The sequence below is a fragment of the Triplophysa rosa genome, linkage group LG8 (assembly GCF_024868665.1).
Source record: "Triplophysa rosa linkage group LG8, Trosa_1v2, whole genome shotgun sequence".
Taxonomy (NCBI): domain Eukaryota; kingdom Metazoa; phylum Chordata; class Actinopteri; order Cypriniformes; family Nemacheilidae; genus Triplophysa; species Triplophysa rosa.
This window is the reverse complement of record NC_079897.1, coordinates 23120332-23143505: the sequence shown is the minus strand read 5'-3', so window position 1 is coordinate 23143505 and position 23174 is coordinate 23120332. Positions and strand designations below refer to the sequence as shown.

The following is a 23174-nucleotide window of genomic DNA, read 5'->3' as shown; positions in this document are numbered from 1 at the left end:
AACACCCTGTAACCCGGATGCTGCAAATCATTTTGAGAGGGGCAGTTACACAAAAAATAATTATAAATATGTATTTTAATAACGCATGACATTATATTTACATATGATTAACCCAATATGCCTGTTCGTGACATTTGAATGTCGTTTCTTACTTTAAAACCAAAACTAAATGGCTTTTCCTCGCGGAAGGTCTGCATTCGGTAAAAATGAGCTAATAAAATATTTCAAATTCACATTTTATGTCCAGTTTTTTGTGTGGGAAGTAGCCGTGTAATAAGCGGGATAATGTACAAGCAGCCGGCTGTGATACAAGACCCTGCCCTTATTTCTGCGATAACAACCGGCTGCCTGTACATTATCCCTTACTTGGAGTGCTTTGTGCAGTCTAGGCGGTGCTCGCGTCGCGGTGTCGGGGCGGACATTGCCATGATTACAACCAACAAGGTCCCACTTGTATTTGCTAAAAACGAAACACATACAATTCTGTGTTTTCGTCATTATTTGTTTAATTTAACTTACTTCACTCTTTCGTTTGGCCCAACTAATGTTGCTAAAATCGATTTGCCTGTGGAGCATTATCACTTGCACGTGCTGATGTAAAGAATTTGTGGAAAATACGATTTTGTATCAGTCGCCCACGTTTCGCCGCTTACCGCGCGTTTCCGATTGAAAATGAACTTTACAAACGCGACTGCCGCGTACCGTGTGAATGGCCCATTACCCTTTGTTACCGCCTTTCGTGACGAAGAAACTGCATGACAACAGTGTCGTGGACAAGTGCGGAAGTAGTGTCTAGCAAGCCACTAGCTTTTTTTGAGCAGTCACTTATTTATGGACCACAATTATTCGCAACATTTATAAAACTTTACCTCATCCGCTAAGATGATTTCTCGTTCCCGTCTGATTGATGGCCATCAGCGGTGGAGTTGAAGACAACAGATCCCACCATTCCACTCTTTCACATCGTCATCAAGATACGGCATCGTTGTTTTGATCGTGCGCCATCTAGCGGCGGCTTTTACAAACTGCACCTTTAAGCCTTGTCTGTGAAACCGGGCCATTATGTAATTTCAGGTATTATATAGGACGTGAAAAACTTCATCCTCTGCCAACAAAGTGATTCAAACCTATAGATTTAAATACTTGCATTAGATTGTATAAAAATATATCATTCAAACAAAATTTTCATGGGACCAAATCCATATTTAAAATGCAATGATGGTTCCCTTCTGGACAGAAAATGCATCACAGAGAATGAACTACATCAAGACCATGAGAAAATTCTGGATGACCATCTTTAATCAATTTAAACATTTTGTAAGAAACGGGGAAAATTACTGACAAAGATGAAAACAACCTGCACTTGTCCTATATGGACATCATACCTCTTGTACGTGTTTTAAAAAAATGTCTAAATAAAAAATGATTCATCAAATGAAATACACAACACAATGACTTCTGTTTCTCTGCACAAAAAAGGATTTCTATCATCCGTCCTTACACTGTCCTCAATCTCACTACAGAGTGGGTGTGTGAGAGTATAAATTAGCAGTTGAAGTCTCACTCTGTCCACGGATGTTGAAGTATGTGCTTTCCTGTGTCTGACACGCCGCCTCACACCTTGTCATCTTTCTCTCGCTTGACCTTAAGGAACTCGGCCATGTTTGAGAAATATTTCTGATTGGCTTCAGCCACCTTCTTCTCTGCAGCCTGTGGATTCACAATCTCCAGTCCCTGACAAACAGTAGAGCGTACAGACAGTCAACTTCACAAACCCACTGCTGTCATTCATTGACTGTTCAGTGGGCAAACACAAAAAGTGATTAGACATAAATGTGTGAGAACTAAAATATAAAGCATGTACAATTTGTGCCACTAGTGCAGTTGCAAAAACCACAACTACAAAAGTTTCAAAACAGGCAGTAGTGGAGGAGTTTAAGGCGGTTGCACTGTCCCAACCTCACACCATTGGTTTTGTCTATGCTAAGTGTGATCCGGACGGGTGGTGCAGAAATAGGAATTTTGACTTTAAAAGCATTTGTGTGTACCTGCAAAGGAGTGAATGCCACACTGGAACTGGTTCCAGATGATCGGTCTCTGACGGTGGATTTGCCACCATACGTCATGCTCTGTTTCTGCAATGTCCGCTGTTATAACACAACATTCCAAATGCATTTAATTTAAGAAATGAACCCAAGACATCAACTATTTCCACAACTCGTAGAATTCACACTGACATACCTGTAAGGATTTGGATATTCTGGCTTTGGTCGAGTCGTTGACCTGAGCTTGTCTCACCCTGCCGCTGCCAGATTTTCCCAGCTGGCCGAGACTGAAGCCCAGATCCTCTTGATAAGCATCATCCTCGATCTTACAAAGAGAGGGATGGTAAGTGTATAATTAGCCATTGCTGAACAAAGCCATGGAGTTTGACACAAAACAATCGACTGGTGACAACTAACCTCTGCGAATGTCATTCTGTTGGCGTGTTTCCTGATCTCTGTCAGACCCAGCCTTTCCTTCATCTTACGATACCTGAGAAACATCAATGCATGATTTAGTCACATCACACACATGAACAAAGAACAGACCCAGTTTAAAAAAATAAACAATTTGAGATGCACCGATATATCAGCCAAAACTCTGTATAGGTCGATAAAAGCAATATTTCACACTTTCGGCTGTTGGCCGATAGTTTAAAAACAGCCAATGATGTTGATCAATCAAATACTCAGTCATGATATGAATTAATAACATTCAGAAAGTTGAGAAATATTAATTTATTCTTCAGAATCTGCATGTGTCAGTATCGGTAGAGAAATTGAGTATTGGTGCATCTCTAATAAAATATATATTGTCCATATGGTTGTTACAATGCCAAATATTTAGTCAATATTACATTGCTTCCAGTTTATTTTCACAATTCTTGTTGTCAATTTTAGGCAAAAAGTAACATCCTTCAATACACTTTATTTTGCTTCATGTACAAACTTGATTATTCATATTCCCAAGTATGAAAAATACATGAGAGTCATAATTGCCAAAAGCATGTCTATTTATTTTAATATTTTTTCTCTTTGGGGTAAGATGTGTTCCTGACAGACATCTCTTGATTCACCAACTACTAGAGACTCATAACACTTACCTCCTTCCTCCTCTCTTTTTTCTCTGTCCATCCAGGGGTGCTGGAAGAGGCTTCACCTGCTTGACCGGTGGGGGCTCCTGCCATTTATCAAACTTTCTCTCGATCTCCTCCTTCAGATCATAGCCGACCTGGCCAAAAACAACCCAGACACACTGAATCCAGAGCAACTTCTATACAGCCATTTTTATAAAAGACTGTCTTTGTTGCAATTATCATCATTAATGAGTTGATCACCTTGCCATCTACACTCTCATGGAAACTGTCCACACGAGATGCCAGAGTGCATTTAGCGGAGACCAGGCGCGCTGCTTTCCTCCTCAGATCCTGGGAGCACGTTTGAATGTTATTCTGAATCATTCTTAAATCATATGAAAAATAACCACAGTGAAAAAACTGTTGCTCACTGGAGGCAGAGTCTGTACTACATCACAGTGGTAGATGTAACCCGTGTGAGGCAGAAGGGAAGTGCTGCTGAATCCAGACAGAGTTCTCCGCTGGGCTCCTAGCAGCATGAGATTGCACGCAGGCATCTTTGCCAGATTAGTCAATCCACCAGCAACACCTGAAATGACAGAGGGAGGATTTTGCAAGGAGTTGCAAAAAAAACAGAGATCATAAATTTGAAAAGAAATAACCTTGAGTACATTCTGTTATAATCCAACAAAGAATATTGCTTACTGAAATTTGGTTCAATGTAATACATCAATTTTTAGTTCTTACCCATGATCTTGGCAGCAGTTGATGCTCCAACTATGATTGAAAGATTAGGAGCGATGAACGACATCCTGGATTCTACATATTCATAGATCCTGTGTTTGGATTGGTTGAGCTCAAGGGCCATGTCACACGCCTCCTCCAATCGCTGGAGTTCATCATCGGTGAGCATAATCCTGCCAACATTTAATCACACGATCAGAAACACAACAAAAATCATCCATTACGATCAACTCTTTAAATTAATATCATACTCATTAGAATATAGTAGACAGACCAGTGGAGAAATATTATTATCTTATAAATATTATTATAAATTTATACAAGCGTAAGCACTCCTTTACCCTTGTGTAGTTGAGGCTGTGACACTGACAACCATGATAGTGGCATTGGTCAGGATCTGCTGGAGAGTCTCATTGTTTTTGCATTTCTCAAGGTTGTTGCCCAGCTCCTAAAGACAAAAAAGCCCACAACACAAGAAACAAAGTTGTTTATGACACTACTGCTCACAAGTCCCCAAAAAAGAGCTCTTTGTCCCGTGAAGCATATGTATCTTATAAACTGTTGCCATTTCTACGCACCTTTACAGTTCGGATATAATCTAGTGCGTTTGGCACAAGAGACTCCAGTTCTGGAAACCTTTTGGAGTATTTGTCACGAACAAATTTGTGAATGATATCTGGGAAGGAAACAAACCCCAACAGATGTTACAGTTTTTTTTATAAAGGTTGTACGTCTAATACACAGAACTGTTCAAATTAAAATAACGCAAGGCTTTGTGGATTTATTATAAAATGTATAGAAAACTCACTAAGCTCATTGTCTATTTCCACTGTCAGGTTGTTGGCGGCGACAATGAGTCTGTACTCCGGGTCTGCTTCAACAGGTCCAGCCACTGACAAACGTAGAAAATGTTGACACAATTATCAACATTTATGTTTATTAGAATATACAAATTATTTGATTTATTCTAAGCATGTCTTTCAGAGAAGGCTGTTATACTCACCATCTGAATTCTTGCGTTGATTTCCAACATATTGACCAATTTTGTCTACAATTTCAGAAAACTGCAATACATCAACATGTGCTCAATAAGTTAGTGCAACCATTCAGGAACAAAGTATGCTGCTTTCCTTGCAAGCATCCAGTGTAACTAAGAGTTAAACATGATTAAAACACAAAGCAGGCAAAAACTCACTTGTTTGCTGTGTCTTAGTTTTGCTATGGACGTGACACTCTCCGTCCCACTGTAATCGACCTCCATCTCCTCTGGTATGTCTTCCAGGCCCCCATCGGCTTGTCTCTCGCCGGCCTCCCCATCACTCTCACCGCCTTCCTCACCGGGATACGGTCCTTCTTCTCCTGCCTCCTCCAAGTCGGCGAGCAGCTCGTCTGCTAAAGACATCTGAGAAAGCGGAGACAGACTTTTAGAATCAGTTCCTGTAACGTTAGTTTAGCTTGTGCTAGCAACCGATCATCATGGGTTCGATCCCAAGGTACACAGCTTCAAAGCACGTACTCCAATAACGTACTATAAATTGTAAATTGTAATAAATTGTAAAACGTAAATCAAGAAAAGCTGGCGTCGTTAAACACTGCAGAACGGGCAAGAAAAAAAATGACAATATGAAGCGTCATAGATGAAAACCAAACACGAACAGTATTTAGGTAACGTTATGTCTAACACACGGTCATGTTTACGTGCAGTAAATGAATAATTTAAACATCGGTTCAAGCTTTTTTCATATTAAAAGCAATTTGGTAGACTAAAACAGAAACGGCGATTAAACTTACATTTTCGAAGAGTCTCTTTTCTCAACGCCACAACAGAAATTACAAATGTAAAACAACTAACGTGCGTCCACCAAGCAACGCACTGATGTCGTTGTAGTCGCTGACTAATGACGTCATTTCTCTAGCAGCAAAGGCTTTTGGGAAATATAGTCTTTTCCCCCGAAACACGCAAACCAGGCTTTTTGTATTATTTATAGAAAAAACTATAATAAATACGTTAATAACTAATAAAACCAATAAAATATAAATCACAGAAAAAACATATTATAAGACGGAACAATTTATTATCATCAAACAGTTCAATAAATGTTTCACAGTTTCCATGTTATTTTTACTCCTGCTTCTTACAGAAAAAGAAACATATGCTGAAAGTGATGTAACAAATTTACGGAGTTTACCTCAGACATTTGCATGAATGAGAAGATCAAAAAATGTTAATGAATCAATAAATAAGTCAACTAATAGTCGTCATGTCTGCTCATTTCTCTTTTTTCATGCCAAGCAACAATGACTGCTTTAAAAATGAGTAAAGAAAAAGCTGATGTCAAATACATAGAAAGAAAAAACACCTGCGGAGAGACACATCATAGGACAATTAGATACAGATTGACATCTAGAAATATCTAAATAAGAGAAAGTATTTTAAAGTGTTTGTACCTATGTAGGAATATATGTTTGTTGAGGCGGTTGTTAATAGGATTACTCGGCAAATGCCATAAACCCAAAATAATTTGATGCAAAGTAAATATGCAATTTACCTGACCTTATGAAGTCAATTCGGCCAACAAACAAACAAAATAAATAAATAAATAACATACAGAAATCAGATACAGAAATAAATAACATCTTGCAATAAAAATACTGTATAAAACATACCAGTTGCAGTTTTATGTTTCGTGCACTTCTACATACATCTAAAACAAATGGTTTTAAAATGAGTTTGTATTCTGTTATGATTTGGATATTTAGTTTGTACAAATGCTAAACGAGAACTGCTCAGTTGTGATTTCAGGGGACTTCCCCCTCCACCACAAACTACAACAAAGTCTGACTGCAATGAGAACAAATTTACAATGTCAATATTTCTAAGCTCACAAATAGACAGGTACTGGTCAGAGAAAGTGCGCCCCTTTATTTAAGGGGAATCAAATACAAATGTACTTCAAGAAGCCATGAAAATAGAACAGTTAAGCTGGTACATAATAAGACTCCCATTGCATAGCCGAAAAGTACATGTCAGATTTTACATAACTCCAATGTTTTTGGCTGTTTTGAAGGTATTTCTACGTGTGGCATGGATTCACCCCTCCTGCTGCTGATGCAGTTAGTAAAACCTGGACTGCATCCAGCCTTTTGAAACGGGAGTCCTTTCTTTTTCTCGTAGTTAAAAAAATAACCTCCAGGAGTCGTCATAGTTACCGATGACAACGGGGCCACTCATTCACTCCAGGGGGGTAATTTTTGTCCGGGTGTTTGGGGAGCAGGTCACACTAAATGTGGGTCATTGGCAGGGCTCACTGTAAACCTTGATGACGAGCCAGAAGTAACTCCAGTTGGAGATCTTGACTTTACCACGCGGTCCTTACTTTTTGCTGCCTTGTGGCTGCTTGCTCCTGAAAATAAATACAAAAGTAAAATCAGGATGGATGATTATAAAAGCTGATTTATGTAGGTATGCAGAATTAACTGTAGTAAATACGAACTGATTTATTAAAAATCCCATAAAATTAAATTCACATGCCTATAATTTGTCTCACACAATCACAATTTCTGAATTTATAAAAGGATTTGCAAATCAGACTCCTATTATGTTCTGCCCAGCACACTCACCAAAACTATCACTGTTGGGGGATCTTCCGTTGGGGGATGAAGCTGCAGATCCAGAACTCAGTTCATTGGTTGGAGTTTCCTGCCATAAACAGTTTAAAAAATGTAGAAAAAGAGGTAAGAGACCAGAAAATATATTAGCTTGCTGAGAATAAACAATTTCCATGGATTGTTTTTAGGTAAAGCTTAACAAAGCGGAACCTCTCAGATGAAGTTATTCATACCTGATCGAAAAGATACACTGTGACATCATCAAAAAATGACACATTCCTCCCACGGTCACGGTTTTCTTTGTCCACTGGCTCTTTTGGCGATTTCAGCAAGCTACGCAAACCTACTCTCTTGTCTACGTCGGTTTCCGTGACAACGATGACGCGCCTGGGAGACTCCTCCTCCTGTTCCTCTTCTTCGTCTTCATCTGGATCACTGCCTGTTGATGCAACCCTCCTCCTCCCCCCTCTGTGCTCGCCTCCCTCCCAGAATCCTCCTTTGGGGTTAGGTGAGAGAGGAAGAGAGAGGGCGAGTGGTGGGAGGGTTAGAGAGAGGCGGGCCAGCTTAGCTAAAGGTGGAGAGATGTAAATACAAAATTATGAGCATCAGGTACAACATATGTCTTAAATGACTAATTCAGTTGTGTCTTTGTTTTGTAGCCATTTTACCTTTCATTGCTTGGTTTGCAGCTGGCTGTGAGGGAGTAACATCAGGCTGTTCAAGCACAGTCAGTTCTTCTGTCTGTGTTTCATCGGGTTCACTCACAGACACAGATGGAGAGGAGGGCGGGCTTTCCTCTTTGCTGGAATAAATGCTGAAATAAATCATTTATACTAAGCTGAAGTAGCAAGAGATGCAACCAGAGCCTGCGGCTATATTGAATATCATAATAAGAAGATAAAGCTCAGATCATTCTCGGCAGTTTACATTGATCACCATCAAATAAAGACATCTCACATCATAGATGATTTTAGTTTAGACAGTGAAAAGAGCTTTAAAATGCAAATATCATGTCAAGAATAGATATTTATACTATGAGGATCATTTATGCAACCACAAGTGTTGGTGGTACGTTAAAGGGGTAGTTCACCCAAAATGAAAATTCTTTCATCATTTATTCATCCTCGTGTAAATCCAAATGTGTTTGAATTTATTTCTTCTACAGAACACAAAATAAGATATTTTGAAGAATGTTGGTAACCAAACAACATTGGACCCCATTGACTTCCATTGTACGGACACAAAACCACCAAGACACCTCAAAATATCTTCTGTTGCGTTCCACAGAAGAAACAGTCATACATAGGTTTTGAACAACGGTGAATAAATGATGACAGAAATGTAAATTTTTGATGAACTACCCCTTTAACTGTAAATGTCCTGTAAGTTTAAATGACTACACATTTAGCTCATTAATGTTTTTGTTTTTAAATATTTTTCAGTTTTCATAACATACCTCTCTTCATCTTCAGAATCTTTGCTTACAACACTTTCTTCAGTGGAAGAGGTGGAAGAAGCTCCCCAAGGGTGTAGAATGACGCTGTCACTTACTGTAGACCCCCACAGAACATTGGTTTTAACATTTTCACTGAGAGAATACTGAAGCCTCTCCTCACAAACCTAAACAAAAACATAAAAGTGCAAAAAGCTTTGGTAGTTCCCGAACATATACCAAAGAGTACACTTCATACCATTAAAAGATATATTTCTTAACTCACCTGCATCATCAGTCCATTTATTGTCTGCATTTTTGAAAGTGACCTCTGCCCTTTGGAACCATCTGTAGAATGGCACGGCGAGAGAACCGATTCCACATGCTGCCCTGTTCTCTTATCCAGAGACACATGAGCCTCTCCTTGGACATTTGGAGAAATGTTTTCATATTGCTCTGAGTTTTCTAAGACAGTTGTGGAACTTCTCGATATCCCATCGACTTCCTCTTTTAGCTCTTCTTTTGTCTGCCCCTCTGAAACTGAGGCTGAGTCATCTTGAATTTTTGTGCCACTAGCATCACTAGTTCTTTGCTCTGGGGTTCTCTTCAAAGACTCCAGCAGATCCAAGTTCCCCAAAAACAGATCTCCAAGGGTTTCTTCATCCCCAGAAATGCAGCACAGCTGCTCCAGTTTTTCAAAGTCCTCCAGAGGCTCCTCATCCAAATCCTTCCACTCGGAGATCAACAACTCAGGGATGGAGTTCAGAGAACATTGCGAAAGAGGTGGATGGGACACTTTCTTGGACAGGCTATTTCTGTCGTTCACCTGTACGCTGTCTGATTCAAGTTGAATGTGATTTTCTTCCATGAGAGATGTATGTGTTTTTTTGCCCAAGTTTGCAGTGATACCTTTGTTGTGAGTGGTGGTACTGCTATCAATCTCTTCAAGACATTGATCTAAACCATTAGTGTCATCACAACTCTCTGACTGCTCCTTGAGTCCCTTAGTAGACATTTTATCCGTGGCACAGAACAGATTCGAACCAGTCTTGATTTCTATGTGGTGTACTGTATTTGGGAAACTACTCGGGCTTTGGCACTTCTCTACTTCTGCATGTGGGGAAACAGCAAATTCTGTTAGCGCCATTGAAATCAGTTCAGGGGCTGAACATTGGACATTGCTACTGTAAAGCTGGCATGAATCTGGATCAGTGCTAGTGGTGAGACTTGGGAAAGATGGAGAATCAGGTCTTTCTTTTTCAAAAACGACATAATCTTGTGCTTTCCTGTTTATGAGAGAACAGTAATTGCTTTCAACGTCATGTTGACAACTTTCAGTATTGAGATCCTCTGGATGTTCTAATTTGAAGTGAGAACAATCAGTTGAGTTTGACACATCTACTGAGCAGGATTGATGTTCCTCAAGGTCTGTGGCTAAATCTCTGCTTGCTTCAGTCTTGGGTGCCCATGTGGCTTCAATTTGGTCCCTTGGTACATTGTTGCTGGGACTAGAAAAACGTTCTTTTTGGTGTTGTAGATGTTCAAGCTCATTAGTTTGGGCTTGCTTTGTAACTGACGATGAGGGAGAGTTATTTGATGATGTCACAGAGAGTCTATTCTGTTGCCTGTTAAATTCTTTACACTCATCCCCAAAGAATTCATCTCTAACATCATTTTGCGAGCATGTCTCAGAATTTTGAGTTTGATGATTCACCATCTCAATGGGTCTGTGCTCTACAAGTGCCTCCAACTCTGGGTTCTCCAAATTTTCAACTTCAATCTCGATATGTCTACTACAATGCTGTGGTTTACCATTTTCCATGTCCAGATTTTCCATGTTCTCCTCTTGTGGAAAGTCAAGACTTTCTTCGGGTATCTGCTCAGATGTAAGAGTTTCCTTTACCCCACTAGAAATGACCCTTGTTTGTTTTTCAGATGGTGGATAATCAGCCTGTCCTATCCTTTCATCATTAAAGGTATCCTCAAATATTCCATCAGCAGACGGATGAGATTCACTATCTGCTAGTTCATCATTTGCTTCAGATTCCCAGAATTCGTGGCTCACCTCTACGCTTTCTTCCTCCTCCCATGCCTTTTTTCCAAAACTTGGGTAAAGCTCTGATCCGAGCCCCACTTCAGGTTTCCGAGTTTCAGCTGCAGCCCACTGGTCATTTTCCACAGGCCAAATGTGTAGCTCTCCCTGCTGAAATCTGTGGCAATTGAATTCTCCTTTCACAGTCTCCTCTGTGCCACAATCTTCCTCGAGTGCACTCCATAACTCCTTCTCCTTCAGTTCAAGTCCCATCGAAGCACCTTTGCCAAACTCATCAGAACTGTTATCTTTTGAGGGCTCCATACAGCTGACTTGCTCCTCTGCTACATTTTGTGAGGTCTCCTTGATATTGAAGCAGAGTTCCCCTACAGCTAACTGACTTTCAGACCTTTCTTTAGTCTGCTCATCTTCACTCTCCTCTAAATAAGAGAGGTTTCTTAAACCTAGTTCATTTGCATCTGTGTCTTGGATATCAGGTTTATTTGTCTTTTCTCCTGTGGGTTTAGCATTTGTCTCAGACCAGATGAAATGGGTTGTGCTGAAGTCTGTGTCATCATTGCTATGTTTTGTGTTTATCTCAGTATTGTTGCTGCATTTAGAACAATCAGGTTGTAAGCTATAAAACCGTGATAACCTGGATTTACATTTGTCTGATGGCTGTTCATTGTCACTTTCAGAAATAGGGAATTGAGGTGGTTCAATAAGTTCCTTCTGATAGCTTGAAGTGTCCCTTTGAGGCTCTGAGACTGTAGGAGAAAGCAGTCCAGCATCTACATCACCTGAATCTTGAAACATTCTCTCTTTTGAGAATGTGTGAGACATGACCTCATTTTTAACAAGAGAATTATGGGAGCTGTCGGCAAATGGAAATGTTTTTACTGTCTCATCCTCTCCTTTGGAGAACAATCTAGCGATAAACTCAGCATTGCCTTCACTCAGAGAGTCTCCTGAGAAAACGGTTTTATCAGCACTGTGTACGAGACCCTTTTCTGCCATCACACTCTCTAGAACTCTTACATCATCTGTCCCAATATCTACTCTTAGAATGACTGCTTCATTCGAACCCCACAATTCCTGGATGTTCTGTTTTATTTTCACCTCTTTATCAAAATGATCATTCTCCAGTGGTCCTTCATCCTCAATCTCCATCTTCTCCTCAATTCCCATCAGTATTCCTCGTTCTCCCACATGAACACCACCCGGACGGGAAGGAACAAATCCATCAGTGCCTCTTCTGCCTGAACCTTCACCACTTTCCAGGTCACTGTCAGAGAAGTAAGCAGAGTCCCGATGTGGTGTTTCAGTTCCCAGGACTCTCCATCCACTGCTTGCTCCACCTGAACAGGAGTCTCCAGGTGTGAGGCAGTCTAGAGAACCAGAAGTCAAAGGTGACAAGACAGAATCTGAGGGGGTCATAGTGGACAGTGACTGATCTGAGCTTGGTTCATGTACCATTGGTGAATGGAATAAATCTGTGCTTGTTTCATTTAAAGATAGTAAAGAATCACTCTGAAGTATTTTCTCATTTATAATGTCTGGGTCTTTTTCATGAAACATTGTCCTTGAACAGTGTTCCCTGTAATTTGGAGTGATTTGCTCAAGGGTTGCTTTAGAGGCTGTTTCCATTTGTGTTATCTGTTTGTTCACGGTGAAGAAATCCTGACTTATGATGTTTTGATTTGCCGAAAGGGGTATGTCTGATATATATTTCATCTCTGTTGTAGAGGTTGTGTCACATACTGAATTTCTGTTTTCTGTAAGATTTAGAGAGGTTAATTTATTTGGGCTCTGATTTGGAAATGTAGACGTTCCCTTAATGTTTGCATCTACTTCTTTAAATGTTGCATTTGATGTCATCACCTCTAGGCCTGGTAAAACACTGTTATCTTTTCTCTGTGGTTGCTCTTTTCCCTGAACAAGTATGCTATTCAAATCTGTTTCGGCTGCACTTTGGATTTGGCCATCACCAGTGATTTGATGTGTGTAATCTTTCCCTTGTTGGGAACCATTATGATTGCACAAACTCCTGGTTTCTATTGGACCTTCACTTATACAGTCACGTGACAAGCATTGATCATGGAATTGCCCGTTTATCTCTTCAATCTTCTTAGATTGTAGATCACAAAGTGGCATGCCGGACACCAACCCATCTTCAGAATTATGTTTTGTGTCAGTATTTTCTTCCTCTTTCATAACAGGAGATATGTGGTCCAAAAGAAGTTCCAACTTTTTGGCTACTTTCTCTGTAGGGGTGAAGTCATTAACAGAATTCTTTGAGATAGACCCAGGTGAAAAGTGACTGACAGGATGTACAGACTGTCCTGATTCAAGATTTTGTAGCTCAGATGCTATTTGAAGTACTGGAATTTCTGGACGGATGGCAACCTTTATTTCACTCCTTTTAGCCCGTTTAGTGACTTGAGCATAAATTGCTTCTTTTGTCTCACTCTGTGATTTTCCAGTATGCATTCTTTCTTTTTCAAACTGTATTGTCTGTGATGACTCTGGGTCAATGCATATTGACTCGTACTCAGGAGATAATGGAATAGGTGAGACACTCTCATCCATTTTTTGTTGTCTGGTAATAATTTCAGTTAGAAATGTTTCGGCAGACTGGATCTCCTTCAAGAATTCCTCTCTAGTCATTTCCCCTTTCTTAGGCTCAATTTCGACACTCTCAATAGATATTTTGGAATGGGACTTCATCCCATTTGAGAAAGCCTCCTCAGCTTCGGCATATGTTGGCAGATCCCCTGGATGTGCAAAAGGATGAGGTGTGGTTCCAAATCGGGAAACTGGGGTCCCGCCATCGCCATCATATGCATCCTCACAATCCGACACAGATGTCTCAATCTCTGTGAGAAACAAATCTCTCTTTTTGGCTCTTCCTTCATATCCAGTCATAAAACTTTTGTCTGGGCCCCAAGCCTGCGAGGATGAGTCAAGTTCTGTAACAAGGGACTGAGATCTGCGCATTCCTTTGAATCCACTGTCTTTTCTTCCAATACCTTCCTTTGCCCATGAGGTTTCTCCTACTTTCTGGACCACTGAGTCATTGGAGATCTCTGTCAGAAACAGGTGTATGGGGGATTTCCTAGCAGCTGCCACTCGCTCCCTTTGCATCACTGCATCTTCCCTCCATATGGCAGGAAGTATGGTGGCAAGGCGGGACTGGGTACGCTTCATACCCCTTGAGAAAAGCTCGACTATAGCAGGGTCTCGCTCTTCGGCCAAGCTGGTGTGCTGAATGGTTGTGCCACTGGTGGGTCTCTCTGGTGACATGAAAGGTGAATCATCATCATCCTCATCATCCTGTAAATACTCTGAGCTTGAGGATGATGTTCTCTCAATTTTTGGAATTGTGGATTGTGAACGGGTCAATTTGGAAAAGTCATCATCTTCAGTGTAACTATCTGGGCCATCTCTCGAATTGTACAGAGACTGAGATCGTGTAATGCCTCTGTCAGCATTTCTCACATTAGTGTTGTCACAGCTTAGCGGGTCTCTTTGTAAGTGCATTGCATTATATCTGGAGTATGTCTCTGAGGAGCAATTCGGAGGTCTGTAGTGAGGAGGGAGAGGGGGAGGGCAGGTTTGTGGTGGAGGTAACAGTGGGTGACCTCCAGAGGAAGGTGGAATGGAAGGAGACAGAGACGGAGATGGAGGCAGTGTCTGGTGAGTCCGATTAAAGCCCAAATGGTCAAAGTTGCCTTTTGACAGTGAACAGCTGCTCATTAATAAAGAATCAGAGGTCTCAACTCTGCCTATTGGGTATGATGTTCCAGAGTAGACATCTAACCCATATGATCTTGTGTATCCTATTGGAGGAGCAGGCAGCGGACGCGAGTGTAGATGGCTACCAGAGGATGCGGACATTGAACGAGGTTTGGGCGGAAGGACAGTTGCTTGAGATCCAACTGACCATGAGCACCTTTGCTTTGCTTTTTCTTTTACTTCTCCAGGGGTCTCACTAATGTCTATAACAGCATAATCTGTCACCCTGTTACAGCTCTCCCTACTAAACTCAACTAAGCCAGTGTTTGTAACCAAAATCTGTACCTCGCTGGATCTTACTGTCTGAGAGGTGCCTCTTACAAAACTATCTTGCTGACCAAAAGTTGATCTAGTCCCTGTCTGAAGCTCAACCAGCTCCAAATCCCCAGGACACTTTGAACTTGTTTTCAATGATCGCCCTTTTGCTTGTAGACTAGGAGACTTATCCTGGGGAGTATGTTCTTCTAGACGAATGTAATACTCACTGGCCAATGAAGGGCTGCGAGCACTGATCACAGGGACAACAGTGGGTGTGTCCAACATTTGCCTGTGGGCAGAATTGGGCGTTGGTATGGGTTGCGGAGGAGGAAGGGGTTTATAACCCCTCCTTCCGTGGGCCTTTTCCCAAAAGTATTCAAAGTTTAAACCTTTGCTTGTCTCTGTTACTGTAAGGATGTCATCAAGCTCAGAAGTAGGAGTGATCATATTGTCCACAGGGTCCAAAAGAGGGAAAGAGTTTCCGTTCCCCCTGAGGCAGCCGTCCTCCCTTCCATACTCTCTCTCTCTCAGTTGTTTGTTTGCTGCTGACTGGAAAGCACGGGGCCGAAGTGCATCCCATCGTCTTTCAAATGACTCCTCACTCTCTCCTCTCCTTCTGTGTCCATTGTGTTCCTCGTAATCTTCCTCATCCTCATCTATTCTAGCACTTTTCCGACGTCCTTGTTCTTCAGCAAGGAGAGAGGAGAGAAGGAGGAAGACTTCGTTGATTGTTGGCCGCTGGGATGGCGGTAACCAGCATGACTGCATGACCTCATACCTAAGAAAATATGCAACATACTTATTACTTGTCTTATTTTTATTAAATATGAATTTAAAATGTATACACCATTCAGAAGTGCAAAAGTGCATCATCCTACACACAGTACAGTACATCAGATGTGGAAAATGAAAAATGTACATTTTTTAAATCTTGTTTTCAATGCTCTAAGAGCAATAAAATCACAACATAAACACCCCAAGTGAGGTTTTCATAATTCATGCATGAAAATAGTCTAACCAGTAGACCAATAAAAGTACTGACCAATAGTCTGCATGAGTGAGTTTGAGGCGAGGTTGAGCCAGAGTAATCTGTCGTTCCCTGATGACAAAGGTGAGTACTTCTTCATCACTCAGGTGTCTGTGCGGCTGGGCACCAAATTCAAACAGCTCCCATATCACCACACCCAGAGACCTGTCAGTCAAAAATATAAAAAAGGCAAAGCAGATGAGGTTTAGAAACAACTAAGCACTAGAAGCATATATAATTAATTTGAATGAACAAGTGATAGATTAATTCTTCATCTTTATCTCTTTTTGAAATACATTTTCACATACCACACATTGCTGGTCTTGGTCTGATCGGTTACAATCAAATTCCCACGAAACTCCTCCAGAAGTTCAGGGGCGATCCAGCGAAGAGGGATCCACAGTTTATCTGGGGTTAGATAGTAATCCTCCTGTTTGTGTGAGGAAAATGAAAAGATGAAAAACAAACAAAAAAATGTTTCAAGAGTTTCAAAACAGGTCAAAAACAAAAGTTTCAAAACAGTGATCAATTAAAATGTATACAAGTACACTATATTTAAGAATAGAAAAACAGAAACTGTTTTACATTGTAAAAGCCCTCTACACAAAACAACACAAAGCACTGATTCAGAGTAAACCATTGGCTTGCTCTATAATGTCTCTATAAAGTTTTATTGCTCTAAAGTTTTATCATTACAACCTTATATTGATTGTGTGAGATGCCATAGTCTCCAATCCGAACAGTAAGATCTGAGGTAAGGAGGCAGTTCCTCAAGGCCAAATCACTGGAGAAAATAGACAGATCAAAGACTGAATCATCAGTCATCAGTTCTCATAATCACAAACCATAGAATGTCTTTGTTAGTCACATAGTCTTGATTTGAATTTAAACAACAGATTTTATGAGTTACAGTAGTCTACATCATTCTGACCTGTGAATGTAATCATTCCCATGGAGATGCAGGAGACCTGAGGTGATCTCATATGCCATTCGTTGCAAAGTCAAAAGGTCTCTATTTAAAAGGTCAGGGGTCATTCCATCGGACTTTCTCTGAGCTCTTAAATATCTCTTCAAGTCACCCTGTAGAATATTAACAGGAAGAAAGTGCAAAATTCTTTAGATTATGCTTGGTCAAAGGCATTAAAAGGACTATGAAAGCATAACAGCTTAAACAATTTAACAAATGTATACAATCTAAAACTTCATAATTCAGTGATATAAATAAATGTATGTTTACTGAGGAATCTGACTGAAGTACAAACTGAAACACAAGCGCGACAAACTTGTAATTGTTTATTTACACAATCTGTTCATAAATTGTTGCACTGAATGAAATGTGCCGATTTACGATTATGAACTATTTACACAAACTTCGTTCTGCTTGTGTTTCCTGTCAACAGCTGTATTTCACTGATCTGCTGATCCGACTCATTGCCCATGACAGTAATTGAAAAAAAAATGTGGTTCTCACCAGTTGACAGAACTCCATGACCAGAAGGAAAGGAATGGTTTCACTGCACTGGCCCAAACACTGCAGGATATTTGGATGCTGGAGGCTTCTGTGATGTAAGAACAAAATCAATGAGTATAGTTGTTTTGTCAATGTTGTTATACGCTCAAAGTAGAGCGAGAGCAAGGAGAAAAAGGATAGCAAATGTAATTAATCTAAAACCTTGCTCCGATAAATACATTGTTTTTCTTTTGTAGCATTCCAGAGATAATTTTCAACTTGATCAGGGCCAACCAGTTAAGCAGTTACATTATTCATTCAAAAGCATATTATGCATTTGAAAGATGCTTTTATCCAACGCAATATGCAACACATTTTTTCTCTTAGCACAAGCTTTTCCTAAGAACGGAACACATGACCTTGGCATTGTTACCATTACGCCCTACCAGCTGATAGACAAAAGCAAAAAATAAATAAATAAGACACAAAAATAAGGTAATTAAATAAATAAAAATGAAGTAGGCAAAAAGAAAGAAAACACATGTTGGAGGAAAAACAATGAACAAGACAAAATGGCAGCGCAGTATGACCTGTATGGCTCTGACTCTGCCAAGAACTTCCGCTGTTCCAAAGGACTGGCACTGACCCTCAGTTCCTTTACCACAGCTTGATAGGAACTGCAGTCACTAAGCACCTCAGCCAGGATTACCTAACAGAACAAGAGAGGAAAAAGAGAAAAGCAAATAAGTTTCTACACTACATCTGCACAGTATTCTGAAAGAAAATGAAAGGAGAGTGAATCAACATCCTTAAGAAAGTGTGCACCGAGAACATGACCCACTCCCGTTAACACGGAGTACAAATTCAGGTCAGTGTAATTTTAGATGGTCACTGAGTAAGAACAAGACTTTTAGACATTGGCCCATTATCTCAAAGGTTACATGTTTATTAAGATCTATTTTTTGCTTTGTCAGAAAAATCTATCTATTCTACCTGAAGGTCAATGATATTTACTACATATAATCATATTACTACTCTCTATGCTGTGTTAGACATCCATCATTGGTCTTTGTCAATTTCAACCTGTTTATAACATTATAAATCCAATGTAAATGTGTCTACCTTTCCAAACCAGCCATTTCCAATCTCCTGCAGGTAGTTGAGGGTGTGCCTTCGGAAACATTGAGAACCATCTGTTGGATACAATAGGAAAAGACCTGTTACGGTAGGTTAGGGGTTTGCCTGTGGAAGCTGGAGAGTTTGTGGGTTTACCCGTGCCGTTAGGTAGGTTGGGGCGGGTCTTATCCCGCAGCGGGAGGGTGTAGACCTCTGGTAATGATGGGCAGGAGGACAAACTGTCTTCTGGAACAGGGCTGGATGCCCCGGAACATTCTTCCCCTTCAGCATTATCAAACTCCTGAGAAATTTTGGTTTAGACAAATAAAAAGTTGATATAACTTTTTTCATTTCTAAATTCAAAGAAGGATTCAAATACAAAGAAAATGTATGTCTCAAATAATTCTATGCTTATTTACAGCCGCGTAAAAATTAAGAGACATCATCATTTCTGGATGAACTGTGGTCATTTTAGTCCAGTGTCTGTTGTGTTTCAACAAAATCAAAGTGAGGGGCATAAAGTCAGCAAATGTGAAAGACTGACAGCAAACTGTGATTAAAATCCATGTTATCACATAAAAATAGTTTTTGAACTTTTCTCAAATACATGTAGAAATATTACTGTTGTATTGCTTAAAAGTGAATATGAACTTGTTTTCTTTGCAGTATTTGAGGTCTGAAACTGTCGTGATTCTGCCTCGTCGTGTCATGTCTTTCTTGATCTTGTGGTAGAATCACGGCAGGATTCCTTGTTATGTGTGGAGAGAGTCATTTTGACCCTGTCGGCCTTCGATACTCTCTCCGGTCCTTGTCTGTGTTCCCGCCCTTTTGTATCTCTCGTTATTGGTTGTTTATTAGTTCATGCCCCACACCTGTTCCCCTTTGATTTGTCCCTCTATTTAATGCCCCTGTGTTCTCTGTCTGGTGTCGGATCATTGTACTGTTATGTTGCACTGTGGCGTGTGGGTGAGTTCTGGTCATGTTAGTTAGTCTAGTTTATTGTGTCCCTATGTGATGTGTTATTAGTTTAGTCTTGTCAGTTTAGTTAGTCTTGTTCTTGTGCCTCTGTTTTGTTGTTTACCCCCACGTGGGTCTTTGTTTTGTATTTTGTCTTTGTTATTAAATGTCATGTTAACCCCTTAACCGCTGTCTGCATTTGGGTCTACTCTCCTTGTCACTGTGTCTCACCTCACCCAAGAATCATGACAGATACAATACAGAGCATATTTTCTGTTATTTTTACCTGTTTCTACAGTCTTCATTTTGTTTTTATTTGTAATTTGGTAGAAATATTGTTAGTTCACAGAATGAAACAAAAACAATAATTTTACTTAAACACATACAAAGTAAATTCTGAAAAACTGAAATGTTGCTTTAAAACGGTCTCTTAATTTTTTCTGCGGCTGTATATCAGTAACACAATATCTCAAACTGACATCCCATACACAACACACACACACAATAAGGGGACTTACATTGAACCCCACTCCTCTTTTGCAGCAAAGGCAGGTGAGAAGCAACAGAACAAAAGACACGAATCCAGAGCAGGAGATGAGAATAATCACATAAGGGGGAGGAGAGAGAGAGTCGTCCCGGGACAGAGAGACTAAAAAAATTAATTGAAAACAAGAATAAGAGATGGCATGTATAGAGTTTCACATATCCATCCTGACAATCAAAAGATAAAACAGAAGAAAAACAGAGAGCGAGATTGTGTATATCCCTAACCGGGAGAAAGTGAAAAGGGCAGCGTTACATTCAGAACATAGCACAGGAATCCAATGAAGAATTTTCATTGCACGAAGGGTAAAAGTACAATGAAAAGCAGAGGAAACCAGAACATATCATTTTTAGATTGGGTGGAGGGAGGGGTCTGAGAGTTTAGGTTTGAGGAAAGCAAAGGAGAGAAACCAGAGAATCATCAAACAAGACATTCCTTGTACTCGTCACCATTGAAGAAGAAGGAAAGGAGTTTTGTTTTGGGGAAGAGCCTTTTTAAGGAAGGGGACTTGATCGTTGAAACAGATTTTTTTTTTGTATTTGGAGGGTTGCTGGGTCAAAAGGAAAGGTGCCATACTTGATTTTGTACCTCAATTTGGTCGTTTTTTTGGAGAGCCATCTGTAAAGGAGAAAAGGTGGGGAGGAGGGCATGATGTTAAAAGAACCTACGGTATTGTGATTAACCAGAGGCTAATAATGAATCTCCTTTATACTAAAATCACCTTGACATGAAACCTTATGTTTACTATTTGTGTAGCAACATTTGCAGACATGCCATTGTTGGAGAATGTCCTCTCAAAACTTAAAAATATGTATGAAAGAATGATACCATCAACAAGCATGTATAGCTAAAAACATAAGTAACAAAATCACACATTGTAGAATTCTTTAGGACAAGTACTTTTTGGACACATCTGGGGGAGGCAAGCGGATCTTGAATGAGGCTGTCAATATAGCTGTTAAATAAGAATCACACAATACCAAGCATTTATTAAACGTGTCCTGAACGAACACTGTTTATAGGTCATTTTAAGATGTGCTCATTTTAATGCCATTCATTAGTGGACAATTTTATTTTTACTCAACCGTTGTGTTTTTGTTTAATATGTGGTTACAAATAATTCTTCAATTGTAATTATCAACATGAATTTAGCTTGATACTCTTATGCGTCATGATTTTGCTATTGGAGCCTACCAGTCCGCTTATTATTATGAGAAAAACTCATAATAGTCACCTTAAAAATGTTGTTAATACAAATGCCTAGGCTGGGAAATAATGTATGCCAATAAAATGTAACGTAAAATCTATATTTAAGTACAACGTTTTTTATATGCCACGTTTACTGATAATATACACACATTTTGTTTTAGAGAATCAGTTCGCGCTTTTCGGGTTACGAACTACGAAAATAAATAGGTAGTTACAGCTGTTGTGTGAATACATTAAGGGTATTATTCATGTTTTAAACCTGGTATTGTTCGGGGTGCTGCCCAGACATTGGTAGACAGACACGGTCCTGTGCGCATTTTTTCTCTCTCTGACCATATGGTTAGCAACATACTGCATACAGAAGCGCACAAATAAACACGAGGGCCTGCTGGCACATTTGTGCTAATATTCCTATGAAAATATCAGGTGAAAATCTTCACACCTAATACGGTGCAGTCGATGACGCTCTGGAAACATTAAAATGATTCAAGGGGAAAACACGTTATGTAAAAACATGATTTAGTTCAGGCCTAACTGTATCGTAAAGGGGAGAGCTGTTTTGAAGGCCTACAATGGAAGACCATACATGCACAACAGAAGAACAGACAGAAAGCCCCTCAAACCTATACACGTGAAGCCAGTATGCAACCTACCATGGTATGCTCGCAATAATTGTATACAGCGGCGGCGGCTGTCAATTATATGCGTAAAAATAACAATTATATTCTATTATTTAAAACTAGGAAGAGACACCATAACGACAGCGTTGTCATTCATGAGTCACTCACAACCAGAGGTTTAAAATACTCTGTAGACATCTCTCATCACACCGTAAAATCCCCTTAATCATCTTCTCCCCCCTCCGGCGCATCAATAACATCCTTGCATCCGAACAACAATCTACCTTCCTTCTGCGGGGCTCCCAGTGCTCTCTCCGGGTTGAAGTACGACATCACCCCCACCAGATCAATCACCCAGCACTGTAGTGACATGGTCGCGGGGTCCACGGCACCACCATTCGAGCGATGCTGTCAACGATCCACGCCGCGCGCCTGGCTCCCCGTTCGCTCCCCCTGATAAAGAAACGTCCCCTTGTTGTGCAAACCCACTCTCTTCCTCCCTCTGATGCTCCTTTAATCAGCAATTAAACACGGCGAGCGCTCTTTTGTGTCAGCCTAATCCTGCGATCAGCATCAGCACCAGCGCGCTTTTGCTATTGCGTCTCCATCACTATCCCACTTTCAATGTCGAAAACGGCAGGAAATAACCCGGTGAAGTCCTTCTGCTGGCGTTATTCTCGCGTATGTCCTTCCCTATGTATTGTGTCCGTTGCATGTGTGCCTATAGGAGCAATGTTTTTTTTTTGTTTTTTTTTACCACGAAGCCCCTCTACGTCAGACGCGAGCGAGCTTGCGCAATTATGAGCCGTGCGCGCCTCGCTGCGAATTTCGTAAGTAGACGGTATTCTCCGTTGTGATTACGCGGTGCCTTCGCTCAGGTGGCCAACAAAGGCGTTTGTTTATGAGATCGGAGAGCTGTTGTGCAACGTCGACGCCCCCGTGCCGTGGCCTTGGGTATGATAGCATCAAAATGCGTTAAATCGGACCACCTCCACGGTGCGGTGACATGATCCGTTTGGGATGACAGGTGCACGTAGCGTGGTATTGAAATTCTCTGTAGCCTTCGAGTTAATTACATGCAAATCTCTGTCTGTGTCTGGAAAAGGCCAAATATTTTCACCAGAGGGGATATACATATACATAAATACCAATTAAAGGAAATCTTATAATATATGTTGTATTATAATTCACTTCTTTTGTGTTTATTTGTGTCCACAAAACATAGCCTACCTCAAACGTAGATCAGAATGAAAACATTGTTAT

At 40.4% G+C, this 23174-nt stretch overlaps 2 protein-coding genes across 3 annotated transcripts; both read right to left on the bottom strand.

Moving 5' to 3' along the window:
- Positions 1-1502: 1502 nt before the first annotated feature.
- Positions 1503-5757, bottom strand: prpf31 (PRP31 pre-mRNA processing factor 31 homolog (yeast)). The gene is made up of 14 exons (XM_057339460.1): positions 5654-5757; positions 5058-5264; positions 4866-4926; positions 4671-4754; positions 4441-4538; positions 4204-4310; positions 3866-4035; positions 3550-3707; positions 3380-3469; positions 3146-3273; positions 2463-2535; positions 2242-2370; positions 2049-2147; positions 1503-1734 (listed from the first exon to the last, which is right to left on the bottom strand). The coding sequence occupies exons 2-14, from the start codon at positions 5262-5264 to the stop codon at positions 1615-1617; spliced, it is 1524 nt and encodes a 507-aa protein (XP_057195443.1). The 5' UTR covers positions 5654-5757; the 3' UTR covers positions 1503-1614.
- A 168-nt stretch (positions 5758-5925) lies between these two features.
- lmtk3 (lemur tyrosine kinase 3) lies at positions 5926-22876 on the bottom strand. 2 transcript variants are annotated; one of them, XM_057339898.1, is made up of 16 exons: positions 22196-22876; positions 20057-20187; positions 18738-18882; positions 18588-18658; positions 18056-18174; positions 17487-17574; positions 16947-17095; positions 16715-16799; positions 16324-16445; positions 16031-16180; positions 9190-15766; positions 8928-9091; positions 8140-8285; positions 7705-8039; positions 7484-7562; positions 5926-7266 (listed from the first exon to the last, which is right to left on the bottom strand). In XM_057339898.1, exons 1-16 carry the CDS (start codon positions 22281-22283, stop codon positions 7139-7141), a joined length of 8577 nt encoding a protein of 2858 aa, XP_057195881.1. In that variant the 5' UTR covers positions 22284-22876; the 3' UTR covers positions 5926-7138. The 2 variants fall into 2 exon arrangements, with proteins under 2 accessions (XP_057195881.1, XP_057195882.1); XM_057339899.1 differs by having other exon boundaries at positions 8140-8273.
- Between the last annotated feature and the right edge of the window lie 298 nt (positions 22877-23174).